Source organism: Helianthus annuus, chromosome 14 (genome assembly GCF_002127325.2).
Source record: "Helianthus annuus cultivar XRQ/B chromosome 14, HanXRQr2.0-SUNRISE, whole genome shotgun sequence".
In the NCBI taxonomy this organism is placed as follows: domain Eukaryota; kingdom Viridiplantae; phylum Streptophyta; class Magnoliopsida; order Asterales; family Asteraceae; genus Helianthus; species Helianthus annuus.
Window position 1 is genome coordinate 61,905,012 of NC_035446.2, and position 15,449 is coordinate 61,920,460.

The following is a 15,449-nucleotide window of genomic DNA, read 5'->3' on the forward strand; positions in this document are numbered from 1 at the left end:
ACCATATAAAAGGAATTATGTACGGAAAATGTAAAGGAATTTTTAAGTGCAGATTGTGTAAGCCCATAAGTGCGGACAACATAATAGTCATTATTGGACTGACAAATGTGGACCATATAAAAACTTAGTAAGTGCGGAGGACAACATAATAGTCATTATTGGACTCATTATTGGACTGTATCATAATGTAGGTGGATGAGCATTATCCAAAACTTCTTGCATTGTCCCGTAATGAGCCAATTTGGATCAAATTGCTGTCGGGAATAATCAAATGCTCTTCTTGCATATAAGGGCCGGGTTTGCCCCCTTCGCCTTCCACCTCGACTCGACCCAGCTTCTCCTGTCTCTATTGCCTCCACATTCGGATCATCCATATAATCATCATCCCCACTCTAGGGCTCTTCTCCACTATCCGGTTCATCCGCTTCTCCTGGACGCAATGGCCTTGCGTCTGCCTTAAGTGCCCGCCACCTTTGACCTTCGCTCTTTAATTTATGATACCTTGCGTCTGCCTTAAGTGCCCGCCACCTTTGACCTTCGCTCTTTAATTTATGATACCTTTCAGATTCTTGGTATTTCCAACCCACACCAAGCCTTTTCAAATCGAACGGCTTATGTCTCTTAACCGCACCCCTATCATCTGAGCCAATGGCACCATACATCTTTAAGAGAGCCGTGATCAACCTATAGTGCGGTATGATCTTCCTTCCCACGCTATTTCCACTTATCCACACATTATTGAGCACCGAATTGCGATAAGGGAACAGAGGTGCCCCATGAAGTAGAGTATATAAGATGGGCACCTCCGGGTAACGGACCTCAACTTTGTCACCCCGTCTTGGGATAACATTGTGCAAACAAATCACCAACAAAAGCTTCGCTTCAATCTTCATTTTTTTCCTATAAAGTGTCCCGTGTGTTGTTCTGGGCAAGAATAAAGCTTCTAACATTGAGTTCCACCTAGGATGATCCTCGGGTTTAAAGTAGAGATCATCCAAGCTTGGAAACATGTACTTGTTGGCAGGTTTACTGTCAAACCGGGCCACACGTCTCAGCGTATCAAATGACATCTCCACCTCAATGTCATTCACTATTCCAAATAGTTTCATTTGTGATGGTTTGTTGTATGGTGGGCATCTCAGAGTGGCCATCCACTCCTGTATCTCGTCAACAAACAAGTTCTTATCATCCCGATCATAACACTGCCGAGCTGCTTCCCAACCTAGAGCCTTGAACTTATTAATAACATTTAATGGCCCAAAATCCCGCTCTCTTACTTCTTTTTCATAGATAAATCCTTCTCTCTTGTCTTTTAATGTGTTCATCTTGTCATGAAACAACGTCGGCTGCCATCTTTCAGGTTGCTCATCCAATGAGCCGGCTACCCATTGTGGTTTCAAGTTAACCACATCTTCCTCATCTTCATTATGTTGTTGCTCGTGTTGTGGCTCTTTTTATTCTATATCTCTTTGTAACACCAACCTTCTCCTTCGTTTAGGTAGAGTGTCTTCTGGTTGACTAGAAGATCTAGCTATCTCTTTACCTTTTCGACCCATAATTCTGTAAATCACAACAAACAAACACACGCAAACAACAAGTTATTCCTTTTCGCACTAATCGCAAACATCCCCACACTTGCTTGTTACTATGGATATGGATGTAAGACAATCATACTATTCATCTTTTGTAAAATTGGGCATTATGTTGACTAGGTTAGTAAAATTCTGCCCCAAAATTATGTTTATAGCAAATGAGTTAGCATCCACAACCATAATTGTTCAAAAATCATCAAAGTTCATACTATCCTACAAACTACAAGCAAGTGTGCAAAATCAAAAACATGAATCACTTACGGTAGGTCCTGGCAAAATATATCTGCCTTAAGATAGTATGATGTTGGCGTAAGAGTTTTTATTTCCCAGACCCACCGTTACCGTAACCTACGGTGGCATATGGCATTTTTGTTTTATGTTTTTTTTTTAATTTTAGATTTTATAATTTTTAAGGTTTTTATATTAATTTTGAAAACATAAAAATTACCCTACCCCCCATGAAAAACCCATGTTGTCCCCACACTTGGTTCAAACACACTCCACGACGAGAACGGTAAACTTTTAAAACAAAACTAATCTAACTAAACTAAGCAAACCTCGGCCTCTCAATTGGTTTCCTCATCTGGTGAGCGTAAGAAGCAGCCCACCTCATCAACATTAAACATGTTGATATCTTTGCCGTCCAAGTACGGTTTGAGTCGATGTCCATTCACCACTTGTTTTGTTTGGTCTTGAACATCTTCAGTTTCCACATCGCCAAATCGACCCACTCTTGTAATCACATATGGCCCCATCCATTTACTCTTTAGTTTTCACGGAAACAACTTTAGTCTTGAATTGTAAAACCACACCTTTTGAGCCACTTCGAAAGTTCTTTTCCGCAACTTTGCATCACGAACCTTTTTTAGCTCGTCTTTGTATGAGGATGCACATTCATACGCCTCATATCGGATTTCTTCGATCTCATTTAATTGTATCTTCCTCAACTCACCCGCTTCATTGTAAATCGCATTGACATTCTTGATTGGCCATAATGCCCGATGAGCTAACTCCGTTGGTAAATGACACCCCTTCCCGTATACCAACCGATAAGGAGTTGTACCAATCGGAGTTTTATAGGCCGTCCGATATGCCCATAACGTATCATCCATTTTCCCAACCAATCCTTCTTATCGACCTGCACCGTCTTCATCAAAATCTCCTTGATTTATCAATTAGACACTTCAACTTGGCCGCTCAGTTGCAGGTGATACGGGGTAGCAATTCAGTGATTCACATTATAACGTTTTAATAGCTTCCCAAAATTGAAATTTTTGAAATGTGAACCACCATCACTAATAATAACTCGCGGGATCCCAAATCGAGCAAATACGTTAGGCTGAACGAATTCGCATACCACCGAATAGTCATTGGTCCTAGTAGCTATTGCTTCGACCTATTTCGAAACATAATCCACCGCTGCTAAAATGTACAAGAACCCATTCGAAATCGGAAAAGGACCCATAAACTCAATACCCCACACATCAAAAATCTCCACTACCAAAATGGTTTGCAAGGGCATTTCATCCCTCTTTAAAAAACGTAGGCCAATAAAACCCGCATGTGAGGACTCGGTATCCCGTCTTGTGGCCACTAAAATGTCCTCCACAAGCAGATGCATGAGCATGAGTCAACACTTCTAATACCTTGATTTCGGGAATACACCTCCTAATCACTTGATCGGGTCCAATCTTGAATAGATCCGGTTCATCCCAAAATATATTGTTTCACTTGGACCATAAATTGTTGTCTTCTTTTCTTCGTCCAATGACTCGAAATGGCACCCGTGGCTAGATAATTAACATAATGAGCATACCAGGGTGCGGTGGACACAACTAACAATTGCCCATCAGGAAACCTTTCATTTATTTTAGTCGTGTCATCAACACCTTCCAACGGGATTCGAGATAAATGATCTGCCACTACATTTTCACAAGCTTTCTTATCCGAATTTCGAAGTCAAACTCTTGCAAAAGAAACACCCAAGGAATCAATCGAGACTTCGCATCCTTCTTTTTTCATCAAAGAACAAACCGCACTATGATCCGAATACACTATCACCTTGCTCCCCCAATGTAAGACCGAAACTTATCCAAGGCATACACCACCGCAAGCAATTCCTTCTTCGTGGTGGTGTAATTAAGTTGTGCCTCGGATAGTGTCTTGCTTGCATAATAGATTATCACCGACTTCTTATCAACCCTTTGACCCAAAACTGCTCCAACAGTGCTATCACTAGCATCACACATAATCTCAAACGACTTCGTCCAATCCGGTGGTTGCAAGATAGGAGCTTTCACTAACTGTTCCTTCAAAACATTAAAGGCTTGCAAAAATTCATTGGTAAAATCAAACGGGACATCTTTTAACAACAAATTACATAAAGGTTTAGTAATTACATTAAAACCTTTAATAAATCTTCGATAAAAACCCGCATGTCCCAAAAACGACCTTACCCCTTTAACATTTTTTCAGTGGAGGCAAAGATGAAATTGCCCTTATTTTTGTCTTGTCCACCTCCACCCCCTATTAGAAATCACATGGCCCAATACAATACCCTCTTATACCTTGAAATGACTTTTTCTCCAAACTTAGCACCAAATCTATCTCAACGCATCTTTTTAAAACTTTTTCTAACTAGTCAAGACAAGATTCAAAAGTTGGGTCAAAAATGGAAAAGTCATCCATAAAAACTTCAAGTGAATCCCTGACCATGTCCAAAAAATACTCATCATATAACGTTGAAAAGTGGCCGGGGCATTACACAATCCGAATGGCATTCGCCGAAAAGCAAAAGTGCCATACGGACATGTGAAGGTGGTCTTGTGTTGGTCATCTGGGTGAATTGCAATTTGGTTATAACCCGAGTACCTATCCAAAAAACAGTAGTATTTTTAACTGGAAATTTTTTCAATAATTTGGTCAATAAAGGGTTACGGGAAATGGTCTTTGGAGGTAGCGGCATTCAATTTTCGATAATCAATGCATACTCGCCACCGGGTGACCGGTCGGGTGGCGACTTGTGCACCATTTTCATCTTTTACTACCTGAATACCGGCTTTCTTCGGTACTACCTGTGTAGGACTCACCCAAGCACTGTCCGAGATGGGATAGATTATCCTCACATCCGACCACTTAATTACCTCTTTTTTCACAACTTCCCTCAAATTGGGATTCAACCTTCTTTGTGTCTCGCGGGTTGGCTTTCCATCCTCGGTGGTAATGATTTTATGCATGACTACAGATGGACTAATTCCTTTCAAGTCGGCTATCGTCCAACCTATAACCGCTTTATGAGTTTTCAACACCTTCAACAAACCTTGCTCTTGAGCCGCATCTAAGTTGGAAGTAATGATCACCGATAATGTCTCATTGTCCCCCAAAATGCGTATTTCAAATGGCTCAGCAAGTCCTTCAACTCAATTTGTGGTGGACACACACTCCAATGAGGGCTTCGCATCCGAATTGATTTCGGTTTGTAAACTTTCAATTTGATGGGTCCATGGTGGTCGCCCTTCTCGAACCGCTAAAGCCTCTTGCTTTTGCTCTTCTATCCTAAAAGCACATACGTGTACCTATTCAGAAACATCACAAACACACGTTTCCAAAGCATCTTCTTCGTATTTATGCGGGTCACACGTGTCAACTAAATCTGCCATGAAACACTCATCACCACCCAAAGAGTTAGAAACGTTAGTAAAAACATTTAAACTCATTTTTCTATTACCAAATGTCATGTCGACCGTACCATATCGACAATCAATAACGGCGTGAGCGGTATTCAAAAATGGCCGACCCAAAATAACATTTTGTTGTTGAATTTGGTCCACGGATGAGTAATCCAAAACTAAAAAATCGACGGTGTACTAAAATTCATCTACCTTCACTATCACATCCCGTATAATCCCCCGGGGAAGATTTTGAGACAAGTCGGCTAAAACAACCGTTGTCTCAACCCGTTCCAGTGGACCAAAATCATATTGGTCGTATAAGCCCCCCGGTAAAATACTTACGCCGGCTGCAAGATCTAATAACACCCTTGACATTTTAAAGTCACCAACTTGAATATTTATTAAAGGCGTTCCCTGATCTTGGAGCTTGGGAGGAATATCTCCTTTCAAAACCGCACTTACCCTTTCAGTTAAATCGACCTGTTTAGGCAATTTTTGTTGCCTCTTTTGAGTACACAACTCTTTTAAAAATTTGGCATAAGCGGGTACTTGTTTAATTGCTACAAGTAATGGAATATTCACTTTTACTTGTTTAAACACTTCCCACATTTCCTCTTTTTGAGGACCCCTTTTCGAAATAAAATTTTTCTTACCCGGATCGACTAAAGCCGAAGGAAATGGGATTTGACTTGATCCTACTCCTTTATCTTTATCATTTAACAATTCATTTAGACCCGATTTTTCAATTATCTTTTTAAAAGTAGGTTCTTTAGAAACATTAGTGGGTGAGGGATCTTACTCATCACTTTCCACCCCCGTAATATCCTCAACCACCCCATCAACCAAACCCGGTGATGGGTTGGTTTTGTACTCTTTACCACTTCTCAAGATACTTACATGATTAATTGGAATATTACGTGAAGAACTATGGAAAGGATTTACCTTGGTGCCTCTTGGCAATTAGCCTTTGTTCTTCTTCAAATCTGCCACTTCGGTTGCAAGTTGACCCATTTGAGTGGTTAATGATTGAATAACTTTGTCACAGATTTCATCGTTTTGCATGTTAACCTCATCAAGCTGATTTCTCCTTTGCATGTCTTGTTGCATCATCTTTAACATGTCCATGACTTCATTTCCACTTGATGCAACTTGACCTGAAGACCCTCTTTGATCATTACCCGGTTGAAATTGCCTTTAAAATCCTTGCGTGTTCCCTCCCCAATATGTACCATGATTATTGAATTATTAGCGAGGAACATAATTTTGTTGATTTCCTTGGAAATTAGGATTGGCTTGATTAGCCGGATTTTGATAGCGAAAATTTAGGTGATTTCTCAACCCGGGGTGGTAGGTGTTCGAGTTCATGTTAAAATTCCTACCACCTCCCCTTTGGCCTTGAATAATGTTCACCTCCTCCACTTGCTCTTGAACCCCCAAACAAGTATCCTCTGCATGCCCCAATTCATTATAGTTAGTACAAACATCATATACCTGATTAGTGGTTTGAACTCCTCCATCATCCACTGCATGTACTTGCAGTCTTGTAACTGCCGGCCTTGCTCTTCTAGAAGATTGAGCCTTCCTTTTTTACGTGACCGACGTATGCTCAAAAAATGCCCAATCATCTTGCTCATAATTGGTACCAAATGTACCGTTAGTAATAGACATCAACTCACGAGCATCTTCAGAATTCAACCCCTCGTGAAAAGCGTTCAATAATTCCCAAAGCTCAATGCCATGGCGAGGACAATTTTTAATCATCATATTGAACCTTTAGAATGCCTCATGAACATTTCGATTCCAGCTAGCGGCGGTTTGGGGCCGGTTTTTTGCCAAATTTTTTGGGGATTTTAATTTTAAAATTCCTTTTTCCTTTTTGTTAAAATCTCTAAATCCTTTAATAATTGAACCGTTTTATTTAATTCTTTTTCTTTTAAAATAAAACCTTTATAATCCATAATGATATCAACAAATAATCCCTTTATATTTCTTTTTTTTTCCTTTTCTAATAAACTCTAAAATTAATTAATTACCAAATTATTTTAAATTTTAAATGTAATTAATTAGATAAACTATAATATTTAAATTAGTCGATTTGTAAACGTTAAATATTAGGAATATTATTTAACTTATAAATATTAATAAGGTCGTTGTGTGGTATGTTAAACATCTAGGGTAATCGCTTTCATACTTTTGGAATTTCTTATCTTTCCTCGTGCGTTATCTTCCAAGAATCCCTATACGCAACCACTGTGAGTGAATCTTACAACTCCTCTTTTTATTTTATTTATATGTTTTGGGGTGTATCATGTGTCGTGTATCTTTATTACATTTTTACAAAATTCAATTACGTGCAAGTACCATAATGTGAAGTTTATGTGTTATGTGATTGTTTGGTTTTTTATCATTTTGGTGCATTTCATTCAATTTGTACATCACATCATCTCATAGGCTTGTCGGTTCCCCATTACCTATAAGTGGAACCTGACGTTGCCAACCATACAAGGTAAGCAACGTTTGATTGAGCTTAGACCTTGCAACACACCATAATACCGTGCAACATGCATACATTCATTAGCACACTATAATACCGTGCAACACGCATACATTCATTTGAATCATTTCAGCTGGTTTGTTTATTGTTTGAGGTTGTGTTATGAGTTTTGACATGTGACATAGAACATATTTACTTACATTGGTTAACACACGTTTTCTTAATAAATCACGTTTAAAAATATTATTTTCTAATAACAATAAGGTTCACTCACCAACCTTTGTTGACCCAAAATCTATTTTTACACATGATACATGTGAACAGGTTTGAAGAGAAGATTGGATAGAGGATAGGCTTTAGTTAACACAATAAACGGATTAGTGTAGTTTATTTGTTATGAACAATGTCTTGTGTTGTAATTGTTTATTTGAATTATTTCTATGTGAAACATTCAGTTTAGATTAATGAATATTTAAAACACGTAATAACAACTGATAAGCTCTCAAGTCAACCAAATCATGCCCCGATCACCCATTCCGTTGCGAGTCGGGGTGTGACATCAATTTAACATGTTAAAATTAACATTTTTTTAAATTTTGAAGCTTTTGCCGATAAAGATATGTAGAAATCATTCTAATAAAAAATTGTAATTTTTTATTTTGTAATTAACTATGTTTTAAGCATTTTTTTATTAAAACAGTTTTTACATGTGTTTATATGCAAAAACTTCGATTTTTTTTCTGAAAAATAAAATTTTAACATGTTGAATTGAATTTTTATAATATACTTAACATGTTAAATATATGGTTCCTCACTTTAAATATTTATTAAAGTTTATTTCTTGTCTTCATTTTTAAATATGATATTACAATAGTTTAATTGGATTTAATCAGTATAATAAAGTATTAAATACAAGTTGTCAAAGAAAATAGGAAAAGAGTAAAGAGTCTAATATTTTTAAATTAATCAATTTCAATTAAATATAACCAAAAACAGAATTGGACTTGTAAGGCTATATGAAGTAGAATAAGGCGTTCATGCTACTTAAAGGAATTTATGCGTTACGTGTGGTGTTTTATGATAATTTAAAATGCATTTAAATATATCCTTAAAAATCAATTTAACATGTTAAAAATTATGTTTTTTTTTAAATTGAATTTAATACGTGTGATGATCGTTTCGGGTTCCCGAATGCTCCGACCGGTCAGAAAGTCTTCATACCACATGCGGAATTCGTGTAGGAAGATGACTAACACACAGAGACACTGTTTGAACACTGATTGTATTGATATAATGAACGTACAAAGCCTAGAATTCAGTTTGGCAGAGCTTCGCTTCAAGTTACCAAAAGTTACAAATGAAAGACCCAAGGTCTCTATTTATAGACCTGCCCATTCGTCCAAACACACCTGGGACGAGTAGGCGACTCGCACGAAAGAGGTTTGATGGCCCTCTCGCACGAAAGACTCTTTCTAATACATTCTAATACATACATTTCAATACATAACATAACAAAACTAGGCTAGACACCTTACGAAGGGTGCAGACATATGCATTCACAACATGTTAAAAATTAACTTCTTTTTCCAAATTTCGAATGTTTTTGCATATAAAGATATGTAGCAGCCACTCTAATAAAAAATTATAAATGTTCTATATTTTTTTTATTTAACTGTGTTTTAAGCATTTTTTTATTAAAAAAACTTCTACATGTATTAATATGCAAAAGCTCTGATTTTTTTTAATAATTATTAAATTATTTTTAACATGTTAAGTCGAATATTTATATTTTACTTAGCATGTTAAACACATGGTTCCTCACTTTAAATAAAGTTTATTTTTTGAATTCGTTTTTAAATATGATATTACAATAGTTAAATTGGATTTAATCAGTATAATGTATTAAATAAAAATTGTCAAAGAAAATAGGAAAAAAAAAAGTAAAGAGCCTAATATTTTTAAATTAATCAATTTAAAATCAATGTAAACAAAAACAGAATTGGTGTTGTATGGCTATATGATGTAGAATAAAGCAGTCATGCTACTTAATGCAATTTATGCCTAGCGTGTTTTATGATCATTTAAAAAGCATTTAACATGTTAAATATATCTTAAAAATCAAGTTAACATGTTAAAAATTAAGGTTTAAAAAATCAATTTAACATGTTAAATTTAACATTTTTATAAACTTTGAAACTTATGCACATAAAGATATGTAGAAGCCATTCTAATGAAAATATTGTACATTTTTTATCTTTTTTATTTAGCTGTGTTTTAAGCATTTTTTTTATTAAAAAGGTTTTACATGTGTTTATATGCAAAAGCTCTGAAAAGAATCTTGAAAAATAAAATTTCAACATGTTAAATTGAATTTTATAATATACTTAACATGTTAAATATATGGTTCCTCACTTTAAATATTGATTAAAAAAATTTGTTGTATTCGTTTGTAAAGATGATATTACAATAGTTTAATTGGATTTAATGAGTATAATGTATTAAATAAAAATTGTCAAAGAAAATCAGAAAAAAACTAAAGAGTCTTATATTTTTAAATTAATCAAATAAATTAAATGTAACCGAAAACAAAATTCGTGTTGGAAGGCGACTATATGGTGTAGAATAAAGCACTCATGCTACTTAAAGGAATTCATGCCTTGCGTGTTTTGTGATAATTTAAAATGCATTTACAATGTTAAATATATCCTAAAAAAATCAATCTAACATATTAAAAATTTAGAGTTTTTGTTTTTTTTAAATGAGTTTAAAGTGTTGAAAAATATTTTTTTGTTTTAATTTGGAAGCTTTTGCATATAAAGATATTAGAAGTCATTCTAATAAAAAAATAATTTTTGTAATTTTCTTATTTTTTTATTTAACTGCATTTTAAGCATTTATTATTAAAAAAGTTTTACATATATTTATATGCAAAAGCTCTGAATAAGTTTTGAAAAATAAATTGGTAACACGATACATTAAATTTTTATAATATACTTAACATGTTAAATACATGGTTCCTCACTTTTAATATTGATTAAAGAGTTAATTTCATGTATTCGTATCTAAATATGATATTACAATAGTTTAGTTGGATTTAATCAGTATAAAGTTTAAATAAAAACTGTCAAAGAAAATTGGAAAAAAGTAAAGAGTCTAATATTTTTAAATTAATCAATTTAAATTAAATGTACCGAAAACAAAATTGGTGTTGTAAGGCTATATGGTGTAGAATAATGCTCTCGTGCTACTTAAAGGAATTTATGCCTCGTGTATTTTGTGATAATTTAGAATGCATTTAACATGTTAAATATATCCTAAAAATCAATGTAACATGTTAAACTTAAGTGTAAAAAATCAATTTAACATGTTAAAATTTAACAATTTAATAAATTTCAAAGTTTTTGTATCTATATATATGTAGAAGCCATTCTAATAAAAAAAATACCTTTTTGTAAAAAAAAATTATTTAACTGCATTTTAAGTTTTTTTTAATTAAAAAAGGCTTTTACATGCAAAATCTCCGAAAAAGTCTTTGAAAGTAAATTATTAACATGTTAAATTGAAATTTTATAATATACTTAACACGTCATGGTTTCTCACTTTAAATATCATTATAATATATTCATGATCCGAAGATGGTGATAACGGATGGAACACACATTCTTTACATAAGTGGGCTTTCTTACATGTTAGATATGATTAACTAAAGTTTGGTTGGTCATACGTACGATGTCTTTTTGTAAATAAACAAGTAAATACTTGTAATATGTAAAGTCGTCCTTTTGGTATTATAAAGGAGGTAGAGGATCCTGTACAAAGTCCATCTTTTAGAAGTGTAAGAAATAATTTGGGAATGACAAGTGTCCCTCATCTTAATTAATTCAAAAGGGTATATTAGTAATTGTACATTCTTTTCAATTAATTGATTTCCAATATAACTACTGAAAAAAAAATAACTGGCGATGAGAATGTTTAGGGATTGATTCGAATTTTGTATTTTTTTTGCAAGATCCAATACGATTGTTATCTACGTATCATTCTTCATCAATTATAAATACAAGAAGTCTTATGAAATCGCTAGAGACAATACAATTGTTTAACTTCTGCGCCCTTCTTCGATTCTGGTGTTTTAAAGGGTTATATACATACAGCTTCGATCTTGAATTGGTGTTTTAATGTTTTTTGGATTCCAGATAAAACACCATGACTTGAATCATAGTCATGGTGTTTTAAAATCTGGGAATGTTTGGTATTGATTGTCCAGATGTTAAAACACCATGGATGTAATCACAATAGAATGTTTTCTGGATTCCATATAAAACACCATGACTTGAATCATAGTCAATGTCTCCAGATTTTTAAAACACCACGCCATGAACAATGTCTCTAGATAAAACACCATGACTTGAATCATAGTCAATTTATCCGGTTGTTTTAAAACACCAAGCCATGAATCTGATTATACAATGTCTCCATATAAAACACCATGACTTGAATTATAGATGTTTAAAACACCACACCATGAACAATGTCTCCAAATAAAACACCATGACTTGAATCATAGTCATGGTGTTTTAAAATTTGGGAATGTTTTATATTGATAAAACACCACGCCATGAACAATGTCTCCAGATAAAACACCATGACTTGAATCATATTCAATTTATCATGTTGTTTTAGAACACCACGCCATGAATCTGATTATAGATCTCTTTATGATAACGTATGAAGAATATGCAACCAAAGACCTCCCTACAATTAAGGTGAATCATTAATTCCGATATTTAAGGAAAAAAGAGTGAATGTAGGTGTTTTTGGTTGTGTAGGTTACGGTTACCATATTTCAAACATTGAAAAAGAGACTATTGCCCTTCAATTTTACATAAGGTCCCTCTAATTAAAACACAATTTACATTTTTATACCCTATTGATCTCAACCATTAGATCAAATATCCAATGGTTTAAAACACTTCTTACCCTTCTCACATGTTAAACACTTTTCACCATATCCCTACCCTTATAAAGGATCCAAACTTAATACTTTTATTAATATTATATAAAAATTTACATCGAGATAGTTGGTAAACGGGCAACAAGCTGAGCCAAATTTTGCGCTTATTTTATGTTAGGATCTAAGGCTGTCATGATTTGTGTTTGTTTGCATAAATGATGAAGTGCAGCAGAAATGAGTGGCAAACTTTGTAAACACAAACAAAGGGAAATAGTTTTTCATAAACAATTGATTCTCCTCAGTCGAAGGATTCAAATCAAAAGATTACATACATGTTTACATACTAAACTCCCCCTCAGCCTGATACTCTCTGGTTGATCGTACAAGATGAAAGGAGATGAGCAAAAGCTCTAAGCTCAAATAGAACAGTACAGGTACAGCTCTATTTATAGTGCAGATCAAACCACTGAGAATCAAAGCTGACATCACCATGAAAGTGACATCTAACCTCCTAACAAACTCTAACCTCTGATCTATACAGACACTGCCTGTGTTAACTACTGCTATTACATTCTATTACATAACAGACTATAGAACAACTGCTCCAACCTTCTACTGCTGTGAACCCAGCAGCACTTGTCCGGATCAGCAGTGCTTGATTCAAGGCAGTAGATTGAATCAGCAGGACTTTAGTCTTCATCAGATATTTAATTGAGCAGCAGTTATTGGTCAGCAGTTAGTAAGATCAGCAGATAGGAGGTCATCAGTTGTTGTAATCACTTTCAAGGGGAGAGGTATGTATATCAACATCTGCTTATTCTGGATCCACTGAGTTGATCCAGTTTTGGCTTTACATTATCTGTTCCTCTGATAGGGTTCAATTCCCAACAATCTCCCCCTGGAACAGATAATGCTAAAACTCTTCATTATTGTGGATATTTTATTGCCTCGTCAACAGCTCCCTTATCTGGCCTTTAAATTGCAATTCAAAGCTAAGGGCATCTGTATCTTCATCATCCCTGCTAAGTGGAAGATCAAGGAGATCCTGCAAATCTTCAAGACTCAGGCCAAGAGCTTGTTCCCTTGATATTATCTTCACTTCTCCACCAGACCTGAGCAAAGTCAATACGCGGGTCTGTTTGTCAGTTGCCCACTTTTGTATTTTTGAGCCTGGTGGGTTTCTTGGGAGATGCTTATTTGCAGAAGTATTTGGAGAGGCTGGCCGATTCATCACTGGCTGAGCAGTGGTAGCAGAATTTTCTTGTTCAAGTTCTTCTTTTAACGTTCTTAGCAGGCCTTCTTTTACAACAGCATTGCCAGTAAGAATATCTTGAACTGTCTCAACTCCTAACTGGCTTTGTTTCCTCCTTTTGTAAGAGGAAGTACCAGCTGGAGCAGTGGATCTCCTGATTTGCAGCTTTGATGGTCCTTTTGAAACCGCTGCTTCAGGGTAGTCAGGTTTTTGAGGGATTTTAGGATTTTCTTCCTTAATTCCTCCAACCTTCTGTAGGTTGACCTGACCAAATCTTCCTTCCATCTAGCTACTTGTCTTTTGGTGCCAAATTCAGCAACAACCAATTCTTCTTTCATTCTTTTCAGTTCCAACTGCTTTTCAGGTACATTCTTTTTGAACTTTGCCCAATCAGGAGGAGTGTGAGTGACTTTCCTTTTTATCATAACTTGAATTCTGGCTGATTCAGCTTCAAGCTCAAGGATAGTCCACTCTTTGTACATGTGTCTTTCTCCTTTGTATTTCTTGTAAAACATGATGCTTTCAATGTAGTCTTTCTTCAGAGTTTCAGCTGCTCTTTCAGAAATTTGTTGACTAACATTCTTTGCAAAACGTTCCAGGGAATTGACAAGGGTAAGCAGATATTGGTAGTATCTTGAAACTTCTTTGTCAGATTTCCCTTGTGAGTTTCTTTGTGAGATATCCTCTTCTTGTTTGGCCTTTATTTTCAAATATTCATCAATGTTTTTGGGCCATGGATATCCTTTGATTGAGGGCAAACTCCTTTTGGCAGGGTCATCCTCAGTATAGAAGGATTTTATCTCTTCTCTGACAGCTTCTAGTTCAAGAGGAAATTGAACACCTGCAGGAGGTAAAGGTTTGTGCATAGGAACAGAAGAAAGTGGAACTGGTTTTGGTATATTGACAAGGGCTAAAGGTTTTGAAGATGTTTGGGGTGGTGAAGTGACATCATCTTTAGAAGTTAGCCTCCTCCTCTTTATTTGAGGAGGGACTGATGATGTTTTGGATGGAAAGATGGTTGTGGTGGCAGTGGTTTGTGATAGACTAACAGCTGTTGAAACAACTGGTGTTCCAACCACTGTTGTCTTTACAACAGATGTTTTAATATCTGCTGTCTTCTGCCTTTTGACAGGAGGTGATTGTGATTTTGGTGGTGATGGTGGTAAAGCAGTAGATGAAGTGTGTGTTGAGGTGGTGTGTGTTGAAGTGGTGTGTGTTGAAGTGGGAGCAGATGTTGAAACTACTGAGGTACCAACAGCAGTTGATACAACAGAGGTTACAACACCAGTTTTGGGAGGTGGTTTTTGAACAGACTTTGAACGCCTGACCGGAATGGATTTGTGTAGCCTTTCTTTTCTAGTAGGCTTCTTCTTTTCATCAAAAAGATTTTCATCATCTCTTGACCCTGAAGTACCCTGATCCGGATAATCCACCTTGGCTTTCTTTTTGGCCTCTCTATCCCTTTTTACACAAGCAAGTGCTTCTGCAA

The 15,449-nt window shown here is 35.5% G+C and overlaps 1 protein-coding gene across 1 annotated transcript; it reads right to left on the reverse strand.

Annotated features, from left to right (window-relative positions):
• Positions 1-2,365: 2,365 nt before the first annotated feature.
• Positions 2,366-2,704, reverse strand: LOC110906690. Its single transcript, XM_022151789.1, has one exon. The coding sequence runs from the start codon at positions 2,702-2,704 to the stop codon at positions 2,366-2,368; it is 339 nt and encodes a 112-aa protein (XP_022007481.1).
• Positions 2,705-15,449: the final 12,745 nt, after the last annotated feature.

What these genes read in the sequence shown, in the direction of transcription:
- LOC110906690 (XM_022151789.1), bottom strand. Translation starts at nt 2,704, where the DNA reads ATGGATGATACGTTATGGGCATATCGGACGGCCTATAAAACTCCGATT.